This window comes from Haemaphysalis longicornis, unplaced genomic scaffold, assembly GCF_048455015.1.
Source record: "Haemaphysalis longicornis isolate Haplotype H1 unplaced genomic scaffold, Haemaphysalis longicornis Haplotype H1 scaffold_15, whole genome shotgun sequence".
In the NCBI taxonomy this organism is placed as follows: domain Eukaryota; kingdom Metazoa; phylum Arthropoda; class Arachnida; order Ixodida; family Ixodidae; genus Haemaphysalis; species Haemaphysalis longicornis.
Window position 1 is genome coordinate 11,347,138 of NW_027526257.1, and position 16,027 is coordinate 11,363,164.

Below are 16,027 nucleotides of genomic sequence, written 5' to 3' on the forward strand. Positions count from 1 at the left end.
GATCACCACTAGCTTCTCCACGTCCATGATGTAGTCTTCAATCACGTGTTCCCCAGCACTCAACTTCTTCCTGCAGATGTTATGGGTGGGATCCTGGCAGGCTCGCCACTTTTGTTATGAATGGGCCAAGGACCACGCAGGCAGGCAGTAGACGAACACTGTTTAACACGTCGAAGAATATATTTAAGAGGACGGAGGACAAGCACAGGACAGTAGACGCTGGGACGTTAAAGACAGGACGGGCTTGGGTCACACGGACGCGCAGCCCGTAGTTAGATGGTACACAAAATAGTCTCGTAGTTGGGAAGGTCCGAGAGCAATGCCGAATAGGCAAGGTAGCTCACGTCCAGTCACGACGCGTTTCTAACGGCTCCAACAGCAGGAACGGCAGCGCCCAACAGCCTGACCGGAACGTCAGCAGTCGGCACACCAGCGCCACGATGACGGCGCCCAGACGCGCTCTCGAGCCTCGGCGGAGGGCGGCGACGGTTGTGCTCCAGGTGGCCCGTGGACCAAGCGTTTCCCGGGGTAGTGCCCACGCAACCGCGCCCTGTTGCACCGCTTGGCTTCCAGCCGTTGCCGTACCAGCTTCCGCGATCACTTACGCGCCGCCCCTCTTCTTTGTCATCGTCGTTGTCGTTTTGGCTGGCTCACTCGCATGGCCAAGCACTCTCGTGGCCATTCGTCACAGTACATTTGGGTGTATGAACAGTTTAGAGTACGCAATTTCTGCTGCACGAACTATCCTGTGCACGGAAATGTCGGGGCAAGTACTTATTCAGCAAATGTTCCAGGAATTTTTTGCTAATGTGTATATTGTTACGTGATGGCAGATACAAGGATGAGACGAGCGATAAGGTAGAGTGAAGCGATCTGTTTACATTACGTGCAGGGCAGCGATCAGAGAGAGTAGCCCAGGCAACGTGCCACCCACAGCTCAGTCCAATTCGTCATCTTATCGCGGCAATGTATTCCTCGGACCGTGTGCTTTTAGCGATTGAGAGCTCTATTCAGTGCGCGTGGTGTAAACAAAACATAGCTACACGTGTGGGTTCGCCGTGTAAAACGTGGTTTGCGTATATAGGTGAGCACAAAAGCAGTTGGTTGATAATTCGCATGGACGTCACCCTTCGTTAAGCCGATTGCCTCAGAAAATATCGCAAAACATTTAACGAAGCTCTTTGGTTTCGTAGCAGAACTACCCCCAGCGCGGCAAAAGCAGGCCCAGAGTCATAATCAAAGTGTCTATGCCCACAGTACTACACACAGGTCACGCAGTTGTCTGGCCGTTTACCGCACAAGGTATTGCAACGATTGAAAAAAAAAATCTTGTCGATGTTTCGGGTTGCCCCGTTCTGAATTAGCTGTGCTCCCGTGATATAGCTTATGGGTTTGATTTCGGCCGTCGACGTTGGGACATGATACTACGGAAACTTCTATTGAAACTTTCGTCCACAGCTGGAGGCGTATTGGTAAAATATTTGTAACTTGTTTCTTAAAAATATTTTATTTTAACCACTTGCGATTTAACCACTTACGGGGAATAGCCACTTAAGTGGCGGCGATACATTTCTTCCCCTTCACGCAATTTTCTAGATTATATGAGAAAAGCTATTCGTAACAGTGGAATATTCGAGTTCTCGGTGCAATATCTAACGATCATAGCAAACTGTAATTTACTTTCAGTGCCACAACAAAGCTCCTACCTCACGTCCTTGCACATATTCGTGTCACAGAGAAGAAAATAACTCCAATCCACGCTGTGAAGGTGCCCATGCGACGTCACTTGAATTCACACACGTGTCTCTGCAAAGAGTGAAATCAGAAATTCTGCCAGCCGTTACCTGGAAATCGTGGGTCGGCTTTCTGAACGCAGCAGCAGCGTCGGACGCCGCGGCTGTAGCCCGGCCGTGAGTTGTCAGAAAGAAAACGGAGAGGAGCGTCTTTCGAAGTGTGAGACAGTGGCGCCTAACCACCCTGATGTGCTACCTAGGGGCTACACGACCGCGCGATACAAGCGCAGACACCGATACAATTCGGCATGTGAGCTCGGTGGTTCCAAATTTAAACCAATTTAAACTAGTTAGTTTTGTAAGCTTGAGAATTTGGAGAAAGCTGAGGGAACTTTCATAATCGCTATTTATCAGAACCAGTTGCTCCTTTCGCCTTTTTAATACCTCTTGAAACGCAACAGAATTCGTATTCACCAATATAGAAAACGCAGTCACATTCGTGGCAAGCAGTCCACAAAAGGTAGCGTTTCTCTAGCGGCCATATCTGTATGTGGTTTCTACATTGTGTTTTCCCGTCCTGCGAACCAATCCTTAACGTATGTTTGGGGTACGACCACCTAATGTTTTCGGGTGCAGGTTTCCCTGGAGGTGCTGTCGAAGAAAATCAAGCCGTGCGAAGATAGCGCGCAATAGACGCGAAGCTGCGCCCAAGCAGGAGCGAAACAACCGTTGCTAAAGCAGACTACAAAATCGACGGAATGATCCCGCCGACGTGACCGCCGAGGTGAGCAGCTCCGGCCCCCGGGGAATGCTGGGTAAATTCGCCGCGCCATCTACACTGGGCTCCGTGAGTGAAACCGTGCGCCCACCCCCCCACCCCCCGCCGCGCCTCCGCCGCGTTGGGAGTTTGTTGTCCCGCAAGTCACGAAAGAACAGTTGGCTGGTAGTGCTAGAAAGCTTTACTTCAAAAGGCAATTCATGGGAAAATGTGTTCAGATTTGTTCCCCGCTATCTTCGCGCGAACAAATTTTCGCACTATCTCCCCCACCCAATATGGCTGGGGTGGGGGAGATAGCAGGAAAGCCATTACCAGAATGCCAACCCCCACCCGACAAAAAATGCCTGCATAACATACTGCTTCTTGGTGTTGGATATGATTGACCGGCCGCCAAGCACTCAAGTCCCTGAAAAATTGTAAGCACCCGGTAGGAAAGCAGCCAAGGAGGCGACACTGCTTGATCTGTTTTCCATATCTTGTTTAGTATTATAAGTGTGCGTCAAAGTTGGACCGTTTTTATCAGATCAATACAGTATTTTTAATCAATCACACTTCTAATTTGTCTCTATGGCTATTTTAAATCTTTTTACCTGCAGAGTCTGCCCCACTTTGCATATTGTGGGAGGTGGTTGGTAGTAGCGGGTGATATTTGGAAATACGCGTTACAGTGAACGGTCGTGGGGCTTGAGTAAATTACAAAGAAATAGACGAGGCCGTGCGGTGCAGTGAGCACGATGTTGACGGTGGAATGTCGGGTCAGTTCTTACGAGCATGATTTGTAAAATAATAGCTTTGATGCTCCGGATTTTTCAAATTCCAGTAGCGCAAGCAGTAGCCGTAATTTTTGGTTGACAATACAAGAGAAGGCGCGCAAGAGCCCTTTGCAGGATAACAATACTCCCGTGCTTACAGTCATTAATTCCCCCTTTAGGTTTGTGGCGGTGAACAGATTAGGTTAGGAAAAAATAGATAGGCATCTGCAGCTGAATGAATTCATCAATATCGCATTACGGTCTGACCGATAGTTCTAGATGTCTACGATGCACGGCAAAACAGCAGACCGTAACTGAGCCACGCAGGGGAGCGCAGAGTGATATTGCAAGGTGACGATTCTTACATGAGCTTCATAGGTATTGAGTACTACCTCCTTTAACTGTGCCTGCTTTAACTTAACATTCTTTCAGATGAGTGATACACTCGATTACTCATGCGGAATTTAATCGTACGGAGGCAACATTTTCGGCTTTTCTATGGCCGGTAATTGCGCCTTATACGGCTATAAGCTCGCTGAAAAGATGAACAACTTTGTGGTACCAGGCTTACCTAAGATTTCGGCAGGCAAATGTTCACCAATGGCATTTACCAGGCATGATGTTTACTGCAGCGAGCTGTTAAATAAGAATATTTGTCGCAAGCTCTTCCGTGTCTTTGCTGGAGGTTGTTAATTTAAGGAGGCTTGCATTGCGGCAGGCTATTTAATCGGCACGCTGAGTAGAATGCATGGATTTCTGTGCAGGTTCTTACTCGAGCACAGTCAGACCAGGCAAACATAAAAATTGCAATTCAGAATAGTTACCCCCGTTCAAATAATAAAATGAACTATTGCTGTTTTAAACACCCTAGGAAGACATAATGGTGATAGCGGAGGTTATTTGTCTTTGTAAAGCGGTGCAGCGGTCATGTTCATAGCATGTCTGACAGCGGTGGTAAAACAGCGAACGTCCACCCAATTTGCGGCAAAAGGGAGCGGAAAACGGCTGCTCGTGTCTTAACAGCTCAGCAACAAAACAACATGCGAAATAAAGGCATGTGTCTCAACACCCAGCTACAAAAGGGCGCCTAGCACAGTTTGAAAATGTTGAACAGGGCACTAATGGGGCTCGCATGGAGCGCCAATTGCCTACCTTTTAGGGAACGAGATAATGTAAGAGGTGAAGCTGTGACTTGGCGACAGGGTTCATATTAACTTTGTCTGAAAAAAACTTGCGAGTTCGCTTTTTCGGAAGAACTGTTTCGATGCCTGTGCCCGCACTTTCGCACACGTGACAAGCTTTTTACCAAACAGAGATTTTGACTTTTTGTTGCTATTACAGTGTGACAGCAATGGATTAAAAATGTATTCACCATTTTTGCATCAATGCGCTTCGGAGTGTCAACGCAGACGAAGCGAGCGACAATAGAGCCCAAACCAATGGGGACGAATGGGTGCATAGTGAGCTGCCTTCGAGAGGGTGAGCTTTATTCGCAAAGCTAGCGACGCTGGCATGGTGACGTTAAATCAAAGCGCGGCTTGCCATTTGCATAAGTAAGAAAGAAGACAGCGAGCCACAGCAAGACACTAAGAGGTTCGAGGCAGCGCGTCGAGAGATGCTTTAGAGAAAGCTGAGAGCTACCTTCGCAACAGTGCTGACTTTGCAAGGGTCACTTCAAGCAGAATGGGGACTTGCCACGTGCATCTGCACTGGGCGGCTATACGAGAAGTCGAAGCAAGACATGCCCACTAGGCCGAGCCTCAAGTTCTCGACGCAAATAGCGATGCTAAAGCTTTCTTTTAGGAAAAACGAAGAAATCGCTAATTGCGTATGTTTTATATATTTGACCTATATGTATACATAAGTTGTTTGTCATACTTTTCCTTAGTACGCCAAAAACGACTAAGTATATGGTTTTGAGTGACGGCGCGTAAGCTGGAATTTTTTCGTTTCTTTATATCATTTTTTACGGCGGTGCCTGTATTCTTTTATGCTCAATTCTTTAATCTTCACCATGAGTGCCAACAAGGAAATGGTATCCGATGCGTGGCTTGTTCGATCGTTCGAACGAAACAGACACATGTTGCTGGAAAGGCCCTGGTTTAGAGTGAGACCAGAGTGATGTATTAGTTGATGCTGTAAAAGCTTTATTTGATTGATTATTCGCAATGGAGTTAAGAAAGTGTGTCGAGTTGATCGTCGGACAGTAGGCGACCGATATGATTGGAATTTTTTAAACGGCGTGCAACAAATCTTTTGTAGAGCGAAGCAGGTAATTAAACATAGCATCCGTCTACTAAATGTGATGCCAAGAGGACAGTGGTTCATTGCAAATTAAAAGGGGTGGCGTAAGCTGTTCTGCGTGAAAACGGGAGCACTGTCGAATGTTGAAGCCGGTTCGATGCGAACACTGAATGCATGGCAAGAGTATTTCAAAATAGTTTTTCATCGCTCACAGCTAATCCCACTTTTTGTAGAAATTTTGACCAAGTCTTTGGTTTTATTTTATTACAGACTGAAATAGTTGTTCTTGCAAAGTATTTGTGCTTTATCTTCAATTCTTCGTTTCCTCCGCGTAGACGGGAGTCATCTGTATGCACGAGACTTGAAGTCAACATTGCAATGGCATTTTATTTCCCGAACAGATTAATTTGTCTAGATGTGTAGGGAGTGGGAAGACAACTGCGGAAAACAAACTAAGCACGTGGGCGACCTCATTTATGGAAGCTTGAATTCCTGACGTTGTGTCGTCTTTCTGACGGGAGAGTTGTTGTTATAAAATGTTTTAAGTAATTGGCTGTGTATGCCTTAAGTGTCGTTCGCGAACGTGTCAACAATAGCCCCCAAACGTGTCAAAGCTGCCTTAAGCAAAATGGAGCATAAGAAGCAAGTCATAATGCATATGGCCAGTATGCCATGGGTAGATAAACATAAAAAACGGCAAAGGTTTCGTTTGGATTACAATTTTTTCCAAATAAAATTTAAGGCAAGCACTGCTTCAAAAGAAGTTGCCGTATGAGGCAGCTGAGCTCATATTGATTTTAAACTTCAAAACCAGTTTTTTTGGGGAAAGAATTGCAATGTTAGAGCTAAATATTACGACTTTGCCCCGAATAGCAAGCGATTCGATACAAATACGCAGAAAACTCGCTAGAATTTTCTATAGGTGTCCGAACCAGTCCTATAAAGGTACTGCTCATCATGAGACCACACAAAACGTAGCAACCTTTAGTGCGGATATATGATTGCCTGAACATGCGCTGTGGTACCATCCTGCTAGTTACTTGCTTTACGCTGCCACGCACAAGTAATGCTAAATTGCAAAAGTTAAGTTTAGCGTATACATTTTAATTAGGCTGAAGAAAATTATACGCACATTTTGAACATTTCTTGTGACGCACATGCGCCACAACAGGGAAGCGCGATCGACTGCTTCCGGCCCGTCGTAGAGATACTATTATTTTTCTGCATTTACGGGTGGGCATGAAGTACCTTTGTTCTGGCGCGAACCGAGAAGGATGTTAGACTCACCCGCTCTTTGAACGGGAGTAGGGACGAGCCGACGCGAAAGGATATTGTCAACACGATAAGGCCAACCTTTCCTCACAGGCACAATGTTGCACCACGTTTAAAAAAAATGCGTACACGCAAGCACACACACTCACATGTCCCCGAAGGCGCACACGGGCACAGACGCAATCACACACTCTGCTTTATTGATTGATGGTCTGGTTTAATGCGCCGAAGCTTCCCCTGGACTATGAGGTGCGTCATAGTTGAGGGAACCGGATTAGTTTTGTCCACATTGGGTTGATCAACCTGCGGCGAAATTTAAATATAGGGGTGTTTTCACTTATCGCCCCAAACAGAAAAGCGGACACCACGGCCGGGATCTAACCCACGTGCTTGGGCTCAAGAGCACAATGCCTTAGCCACTGAGCCGCAGCGGCGGGTGCGATGTATTCAATAAATGGGGGCTAGTCGGTAGGATCGTAACGAACTCAGGAAACGGGGGGAAAAGCCCTATTAAATGGTGGTGTCAAGTTGTGTGCGGTTCGAGTTGGTGGCATGTTCGCGAGGGAAGTTGCAGTTTTGAAGGTTTATGCAGAAATGCATTATAGTCGGGGGTTGTCGTGCGTCCCTTGGCCGGCGTGCGCAGCGCCTCTGATGATGATTGTGGCATGATGCCCCTAGGGATTGGCCAACCAAACAATCCATCGCGAGATAGCTTCGCGTTCAACCACCATCGTCATCTTCCCGTAGGGGAACCGCTGAAGAAGAAGAAGAAGAAGAAGAAGACAAAGCTGCAAAGAGGAGGGCTGCGTGAGTTTTGGCTACCGTTATCCTGCTCGGCCGGCGCATCTTCCCGATCTGAACCCGGTCGGAGAGCGGCTCATCGCGCCTCGACTCCCCTTCATGAGCATCAGGCGGCTGACCCGATGCAACGGGCAGTTTGGAATCAAGGGACAGGCGGTGAACGTGCCCATCGACGTATCGAAGGTTGTGGGGTGCCTTCCTCGCATGGTAGCCGAGGACGTTGCGTTCGACGTTCGCATTTCTGAATCCTCACAATCCCCCTCGGGAAGGTGCGGGGGAATTTTTTTTCTTAAGTATCGTATGCCTCGACTCGCTAGCCAGGGCTCACCATTCGGAAAAATCAGCAGCTGTAGCATGAGGGATCGCAGTAACATTCCACACGCCGGTTTACTTCAACGTCGTTCCTGCGCCGCGACCCCCCCCCCTCCCCCTCATGCGTGAGATCCGCAATTCTTTTATAAATTTAACAATATTTGTACGGAAAGGACATTGTTGGGCGGGGTGGTTTGGGATATTTAAAACGTAGAAATGGTTACAAACACATGACCATAAAAAAGGAGCACCACGATGACTACAGATCTTCATGTTGCTCTTTGCACCAGCCATGTCACTCCTTTTTCTCTGTCCGGTCCTTGTGCGCAAATTTACGTTGAAATGTTTCTGGAACTTGGCTAGCGTAAATCACTCGCCAAAGGGGCAGTGGTTTAAGATGTGTGCGCACCGTGAAACGAAACGAAGATATAGCAAAAGACTTGTGGGAATAAAAAGGCAAGCGGTCTATTAACGGGCTTATTAGCAGGCATGCACCAGCATGTGAAATAAAGTACCAGACATATTTAAAACTCATGTAAACTACATCGCACAAAAATGTCATCAAACTAGGGTGTCGCGTTGGGCGATTTGGTTCACGGTGCCACCTCGCGAGAGGGTGAAAACTTCAGAAACGTACAAAAACAGATATGGCCGAGTTTCTTGCGCTAAAAGATTGGTGCGAGGAGCATTCCAGCCACATCCCCTTTGCTGGGATCGTCATGCTGACACAAACGGATGGTGCTCAAATGTCTACGAAGGAAAAAATACATGATAGACATAAAAACTGCGTGAAATAGTTTTCAGTGCATTGCGTTGTCTCTCAAGTAGGTACGGTCATCTGGCACAAAGGAAGAATAGAATAAAATATCTATAGCCGCAGCTATATTTCTCTGCACACGATTTTTGTTGACATTGTTTCTGGGAGAGTGTGAGCTAACCTCCTGTCTTGGATGAAATACAGTAGGGTCGGCCCCTTGAGCCGAGTCTCGATACCTAGGATATATTTCGTCGAAAAAGTAATGAATCATTTAGTTCGAAATCGATTCTCATATAGCGTTTTTTTAAGCCGTTTGATTCATCATGTTTTGAGTGCAATAGAGAAATGATTTAGCAATTTTATATGACAAACAAAATTACGCACAAGAAAAATCAACAGCACGAAAACATTCCTGGTGATAAAAGGCAATCTCATCAGAATGCAATCGAGACTGAAGCAAGACACGGCAACCTATTTTTAGAACCCAGCTGACAGGCGGTAGATGATTCACATTCTAACGATTTATCGTTGGAATAAGCAGAAGAGTGTGGATAATGTTATTTGCGCAGTTTGTATACCTCTGCGTTGGACGCGGATGCCTTCACCGTGGCAGCTGGGATTTCAGAGCAGGCATTCTAATTTGCAGCTGCTGAATCAGAAGGTCAAGTCGCCAACCTAGATTAAAAATGCTACATAAGGATTAGATGGTCGAAACCCGGGAATATCAATTTGCGGTGTTTTATTTATTCTTGTGTCCTTGTCTCTCCCTTAGTAATCGCAATGAACGCTGAGCGCCTGTATTGACGATGTGACTAATAGTCTGCCAGCATTTCTCGCTTTCAAAAATATATCGCTCAGCCAGAAGGAGCCGATACGCTCTATTGTGTGTAATGTGAATGCTTTATGCAGGGCTGGTTCAACAACCGTATCTGTCGAAAAAAAATATTGTTGAATCGTTCTATGCGTTTCTGCATCGTATCTTATACCCGTGTTAGACGGACACTTTCAATAGCGATTGAGTCAATCCAAGCCGACTTCATGCGAATGTGGTGCTGCTACCCAGCCACTTTAAATCGCGGCCTTCATCAATGCGCTCGACTCAGTCCCCAAACGCTTTTAAGGTTTTTAATAGCGATTGGTAAACACCGGTAATACTCTTGTCTCGTCTGAGTAAAGCTAAGGTGACTGCTTACAAAACGTTCAGATTACACCTATGTTTATGTCTTAAGATGCACGACGCGAGAGCGATGCATTTTCTGCACCGATGAATTGTTTTGCGACGGTGCTGTTGCTTGTAAAATGTATGCCTTAAAGCACTGATGTTCAGTAAAGAGATGAAAACTAGCGGCAAAGTTTTTTATTCGCCGTAGCACAAGAAATACATAGGACAGCTGCTCTTGCGAAGCGGAAATTGCGGACCTACGAGGTTCGGCTCCAGGGTGTTGGACAAGAAGGTGACAGTGCCAGTGTTTCAGTTTTATTTCCAAACGTCGTCGCCGGCCTGGGCGTCCGTGTTCTCTCATTAAGGTCTCGCCAGTCTTCAGGGATCGATGCGGTCAGGGCTGCCTGTGGAAGCCTGGAGTGGAACGAAAAATAATCCGCATAAAAGAGCAGTCCGTAAAATCTGTGAGCCATTACTCATACGGGACAACTGGCGCTTCCTCGGAAAACTCCGAAATATCCAGCAAGCCCGAATTTTGGGAGTTCGAAAACAGGTCGGCTAGTGTATGTCATGTTTCAGTTATTTCCACAGCATATCTGTAAATATGACATGGTTGCATTGAAGGGGCTTGAGGCTTACCTGTATTTAGCAGTTGTATTGGAATGTCGGGCGTTTCCTACAAAACATCCTCATCCGTCTAAATTTGTGGACATGTGTTGGTTTGTATTGGTTCCGTTTCTTCGAAAGTAAGATCCTCATTTGGCGCGGAGTAGGACTCAATTTTCCGGGCATTGTATGAGGAGACGTTCGATGTTCTCCATATTTGTGGGGAGGGGAGCGACAGAGTCACGGTCACGGGGTGCATGGTATGCGAGTTCGCATGCTTACTGGTCGGCTGCAGCTTAACCTTACAGACGTCGTGTACGGGTGCCAATGTGATGTGGACTGTTGTCACTAGATGGAAGAGTCTTTAGCAGTTGTATTGGAATGTCGGGCGTTTCCTACAAAACATCCTCATCCGTCTAAATTTGTGGACATGTGTTGGTTTGTATTGGTTCCGTTTCTTCGAAAGTAAGATCCTCATTTGGCGCGGAGTAGGACTCAATTTTCGCGGCATAGTATGAGGCAGTAGACGCTATACTTTTGCCTGAAGGCAAAAGTATAATGGGCTTTTAAAGTTAGTAATGATTTTTCAGCTAATGTTTGGTATGTGCGGGGAGAAAAAAAAAACAAATAAAAGGTGTCGAGATACAGTCCTGGTGAGAAATGGCGCGGGGGCCAACCCGGCGGCATTCATTGCCAAGAACGTTGGCAGGTACTCACAAATTTCTCAGCGACCATGAGTTCGTCGTACGATCCTAGCATAACGCCGCGCATCTGAAACCCATTCGGATGAGTCACTGCAGTGCCACACACGGGTGAGGGCGGGAGGAGGGAATGGGGCAGAGGCGACACACACGAGGGTACGTTAGGCTGACAATGGAGCAAGGGCAGGGACACAGCAGGGCAGTCGAAATGCCTCCGAGCAGTTGAAAAATTACATCACACAGAACAAAAGCTCTACGGGGAAAGGGGGGGCACTGCTCTTACGACCTCTGCGAAACTTGCGACCTCTGGGAAAGTAAGTAAACTCTGTGAAACTTACCAGTCTTGCTGCTTTTTAAAAGCATCCCCTGATTTCAAATATAGCATTATTTTTTGAGTCAGTCAATTAGTTCACAACATCATTTGTCATTTTTTGAGAAATAATAGACAAAACATTGTTGGTCATAAAACTGTAATCTTTACATTTTACAAAACTATGAACCCTGGTGAATGCAATAAGGGAATCGGTTTTTGATGCACAGCATGGAACTTATTTTACAGGTCATTAGACTTCGGTGTTTGAGATGGGCACTCAAAATGGTTCCTTGCAATTGGGGCCACCAAAGTTTATTGAGGTGTAAAATTAGTTCCAAGCGGTGCATCAAGAAACCGATTCTCTTATTGCATGCACCAGGGTTCAGTGTATTGGAAAATGTAAAGGTTACAGTTATATGACTAACATTTTTTGTCTATTATTTGTCCAAAAATGACTAATTACCTTGGGAACTAATTGACCGACTAAAAAAATAATGGCATATTTGAATTGAGTTGGGAAAAAAGCAGCAAGACTGGCAAGTTTCACAGAGTTCACTTAAAAATTAAAAGGAACTGTTTTAAGAGCAGTGTCTTCCCCTTAAAGAAGCCCTGCAACACTTCTAATTTCAAATAAATGCTTTCACTCTCTCCTTTGCATCTGGAAGCAGTGTGAAATCTATACTTATCGCATGCACCGAGCGGCACCGTGTGATTTGCTCATCACAGCAGATAAGCCTTCCATTCATGCTTTGCTTTTGTGACTTTCTTTTTAAACTGGCTATCGCATGCATACATCGCTGGAACTCAAGAAAACCCAACCAATAGCTGCTACAATGCTGCAATGATGCGATTACAGTGGTCAAAGAATGTCACGACCGGGAAAGAGAGAAAAAATCTTTTGGGCAAGTTTCTAAGCTATCTCGTGGGCACAGAGCAGAAATTTGTGGCTGAGGTACTTTGCAACTCCCTAATCTAAGTACTGGATGTGTCGGTTGACTGCGTTCTGCAAGCATTTGAGATTTTGAAATAACCTGAAAAAAGTGTTACAGGGTCTCTTTAACACATTGCAACAACCAAACGGTTGCGCTGTGGCAAGTTAGTGTCGTCCGCATGCTGTTGACGGATCATCTTTTAAGTAGCCAAGTGCATGGCAAGAGACATTCCAAGTTTGTACGCGAGGATATAATTTAGGGCATGCTTTTTATTTTTTCAGGCACCCAGGTTTCTGTTCTAGCAATCAGACGTGTGAGGGGACAATTTCTCTCCTTCAATTGTGATGTACAAAGACGTTTCGATTGCCCATAGCAGATATGATCGTGGTGGTGAGAGGGAGTGCTTCGCTACAAACACTGAAAGCACAGGGTTGACAGCTGCGCAAGGTTTAACACGTTCACATCGACACAGTGAGTGCGACCTAGAAGGTACGTGACAGGAGGCTGCCATTCCTTCAAACTAGAATGCCTGCTTAGAAAACAGCGTTTTGTCAAGGCGTCTTACACCATCAGCCTATGAATGTGGCTTTGCATACTAGATTCCACTGGAGACAAACCGCTACACGGGAAAATAAGGCCGCTGAGTGCTTTGTAGTGTGACAAGAAGTTTGTTAAACTTCTCAGTAAAATATTCGACCACTTTTCAAGCGGGCATTTGAATGCGATTGCTCTCAAACAAAAATAGCAACTGTTTAGTACAGCAGCTTTGAACTATACAGCAAGATCTGGCTATTCTGTCGCGGACTATCAACAATGACGCACTATGTCCGGGATCCTTGGATGCATGTTTGAAAGACTCGCTCATATGATTCCCTCCTTCATAATATCAGCTCGCTGCGAACAAGGCTCTAACAAGCTGGCAAGAATATCAACTATATAAGCCTGCTCAGCTGATCGCATCTCCAATAAACGCCTATGAAACTGCTGAACTACCAAGCAAGGGACAACTGTCACACTTGTGAGCCCAAAAGGGCCAATTTGTCCAGCTTCTCCCCCATTTCCTCACACGTTCTACTCAGAAAGGCAAGTGAAGCCTTTCAACATTAAAAAAGCGCTTCCATCGATACGTAACAGGCGAAGCATGAAGACAGACACGTAAGAAGCTGCTCGCGAACAAAATGGTTGTGTGTGACGCCCAACATTTGCCCGAAAACACTGCCTTCTGTGTCCTTGCAAAATGCAAGACTGCATGACGATTTCAAATGACCGTCATTCACAAGAAGACTTGTTTCGGCAAAAAGACGGGGGCTGCAACTTTTATTATAGCATCAGGCAGCATATGCACCATTTCACAAAGAGTTCATCAAATCGTTTTCCACAAGTGGGCCCGTTTAAATATAAAAAGTCTGCAAAGTCACTAAAAAAACGCGAAATAAGGAACAAAACAGTGGTCACCACAACACCAGGCCAGAGACACGAGGCCGAGCCGTTAAAGCCAAAAATGCATAAACCTCTCGGGACACACGTTCCACTGTCAACCCAGTGCGGAAAATATCCCCCAACAGACTGCGCACTAAACGAACATCCTGAAATGTGACCTAAATTCCAAGCTCAACCATTCGACACAAAACAACCCGCGTACGTCGCAACCGTGAACTCTGGCGAGCAATTGACGTGGTTTCACGCGTAAATCTTTCAGACAAACGGAAGCATAGGATGCAAGGGGCCTCGTATAAAACTTTGCAAATAAATAAATTGATGCGCCAGGGAGGAATACTGGGCCGAAAAATAGGAGTATAATAGGACGCGAGCATTCGAGAAATGCAGGCCTGTCTTTAAAGTAAAAAGTACTCTGCCACAATGGTTAAAAGTACAAAACCCTGACACTGAACCACTGAGAATGACCTACACTACACAATGCTCAAAAGGAACAGGCTCACATGCAAGGACCTCAAAACTCAATCTCCGTACAAGCATCTCTGGACACATACTAGCCTCTTGAGAACACAATACCTCTTGCGCAGCATCACAATCGAGACAGCTCCGGAGTAAAACGACAATAAGTGCAGCCCTTTCAAATATGCACACACCACACAAGCCGGAGAGTGGTACTGGGTGGACGTCCGCACCAGGCTGCGAAGTTGCAAAAGCCGAAAGTCAAAAGCAGACAGTGCGGAGAGTCGATTAGTATCACAGTTCACTGTCACCTTGACAAAAAAAAAAAATCCTCCGACCACCTTTGCTAGGCAGGAGGTATGCAATACAAAGTGTTGGACGTACGTACGGAGACTTACGGGCGCAATTATGCCGCAAGAGTTCATTTAGTGCAGCTGAACAGCCCATCTTGAGATTTCAGAAGAAGCAAAAGACATGACTCTTCGAACTCTATCCACAAAGCAGTCAACAACGTTTGGAACTTTCTCTTGCCGGCCTAACGTCTCGAATGGAATTTCATTTCAGTTCAGTTAATTTTTATTGAGTCTATCACCAATGCCAGAGACACCTATTAAAATAGCCTAAATTAAAACCATCAGGCAACATGCCATGGCTGAATATACACCATGGGAAATTTGGAGATGTCTTGAGAACCGGCACAGTAAGAAAATACAACGTGAAAAGCCATAGAAAGACTTCACCTCGACACAGGCAACAACTTTTCAGCTGCTTATTGCACCCTTGTGAAAGCTCTGGATCGTAAACGGGGAATGATCTCTATGCGACGAGAGCAATGCAAACGAACCTCCGGCGTCAAGAAAAGCAAAAAGAAGGAGGCATCATGAGGAATGAATTACTCAAGCACAACTTGGCAGTAAATTTATTTAAAGAAAAGACACGCTGTGTATACGCTTGCATGCTTGATTTCATTCAGAGAAAAGATACCAGAACCACACGATGATGTAAAGTATAAAAAGCTACTGGAGAACAAAGCAGGAAGCCTAGGAGAAACAAGGCCTGCAAAGTAAGAGATCCTACCAATGTCCCACACAAGAAAAAGGGGGCGGGAGGTGGGGGGGCAAACAATTTAAACGGCAGATTTGAAAGCCCTTACTGACAAGTCAAAGCCTGATGTTGCCCGTGCTAAGTCTCTACATAACTCAAGATAAAACCTGAAAAAATACAAAAGGGCCTAGCAGTAACCAAAGGACTATTAACCATGCAGGAGGGTGATTGTTAATGAAGCCACCCTTTCTCACCCCCCTGCACACTCAACATTATGAACTTTCACTTCACTTGTTTCTTTCACTGCCACGATTGCGTTCATCGAGTTGCTGCAGATGAGCAACAAGAGGGAGTCGACACTACACAAAGTGGGGTCGGGAGTCCTTCACAAGTCGCACGTCATTCAAGAAGACCGCTTATAACTGACGGAGCTCCACTAACAATGCTACAGGCACAAAATCATGCAACCGTCAAAGACCAAGTCGGGGAATAAAAAAATAAAAAGCATAGGAGACAGGCCAGAGCCCTGCGGCACCACCAACAAGGTAAGTCCTCACATTGGTCTCTGATAAACCGGCTCTTCCATCAGCCGGAGCCCACACCACAATATAGAGAGAGAGGGAGAGAAAGAGAGAGGGGGGCATAAAATTAGGACGAAGACGACGATGAAGGCGAGAGAGTGTGGAATCCGAGCGCGTTGAAGAGCTTCGTTTTGATTCCTTTG

At 45.9% G+C, this 16,027-nt stretch overlaps 1 protein-coding gene across 3 annotated transcripts in view; it reads right to left on the bottom strand.

Moving 5' to 3' along the window:
• Positions 1-9,991: 9,991 nt before the first annotated feature.
• Positions 9,992-16,027, bottom strand: part of LOC144165799 (kinesin light chain-like) — a 48,532-nt gene continuing 42,496 nt past the window's right edge. For all 3 annotated transcript variants that reach the window (XM_077695578.1, XM_077695579.1, XM_077695577.1), the window contains one exon: positions 9,992-10,225. In XM_077695578.1, the coding sequence (XP_077551704.1) occupies positions 10,069-10,225 (157 nt within the window). In that variant the 3' untranslated portion in view covers positions 9,992-10,068. The remainder of the gene's footprint in view (positions 10,226-16,027) is intronic.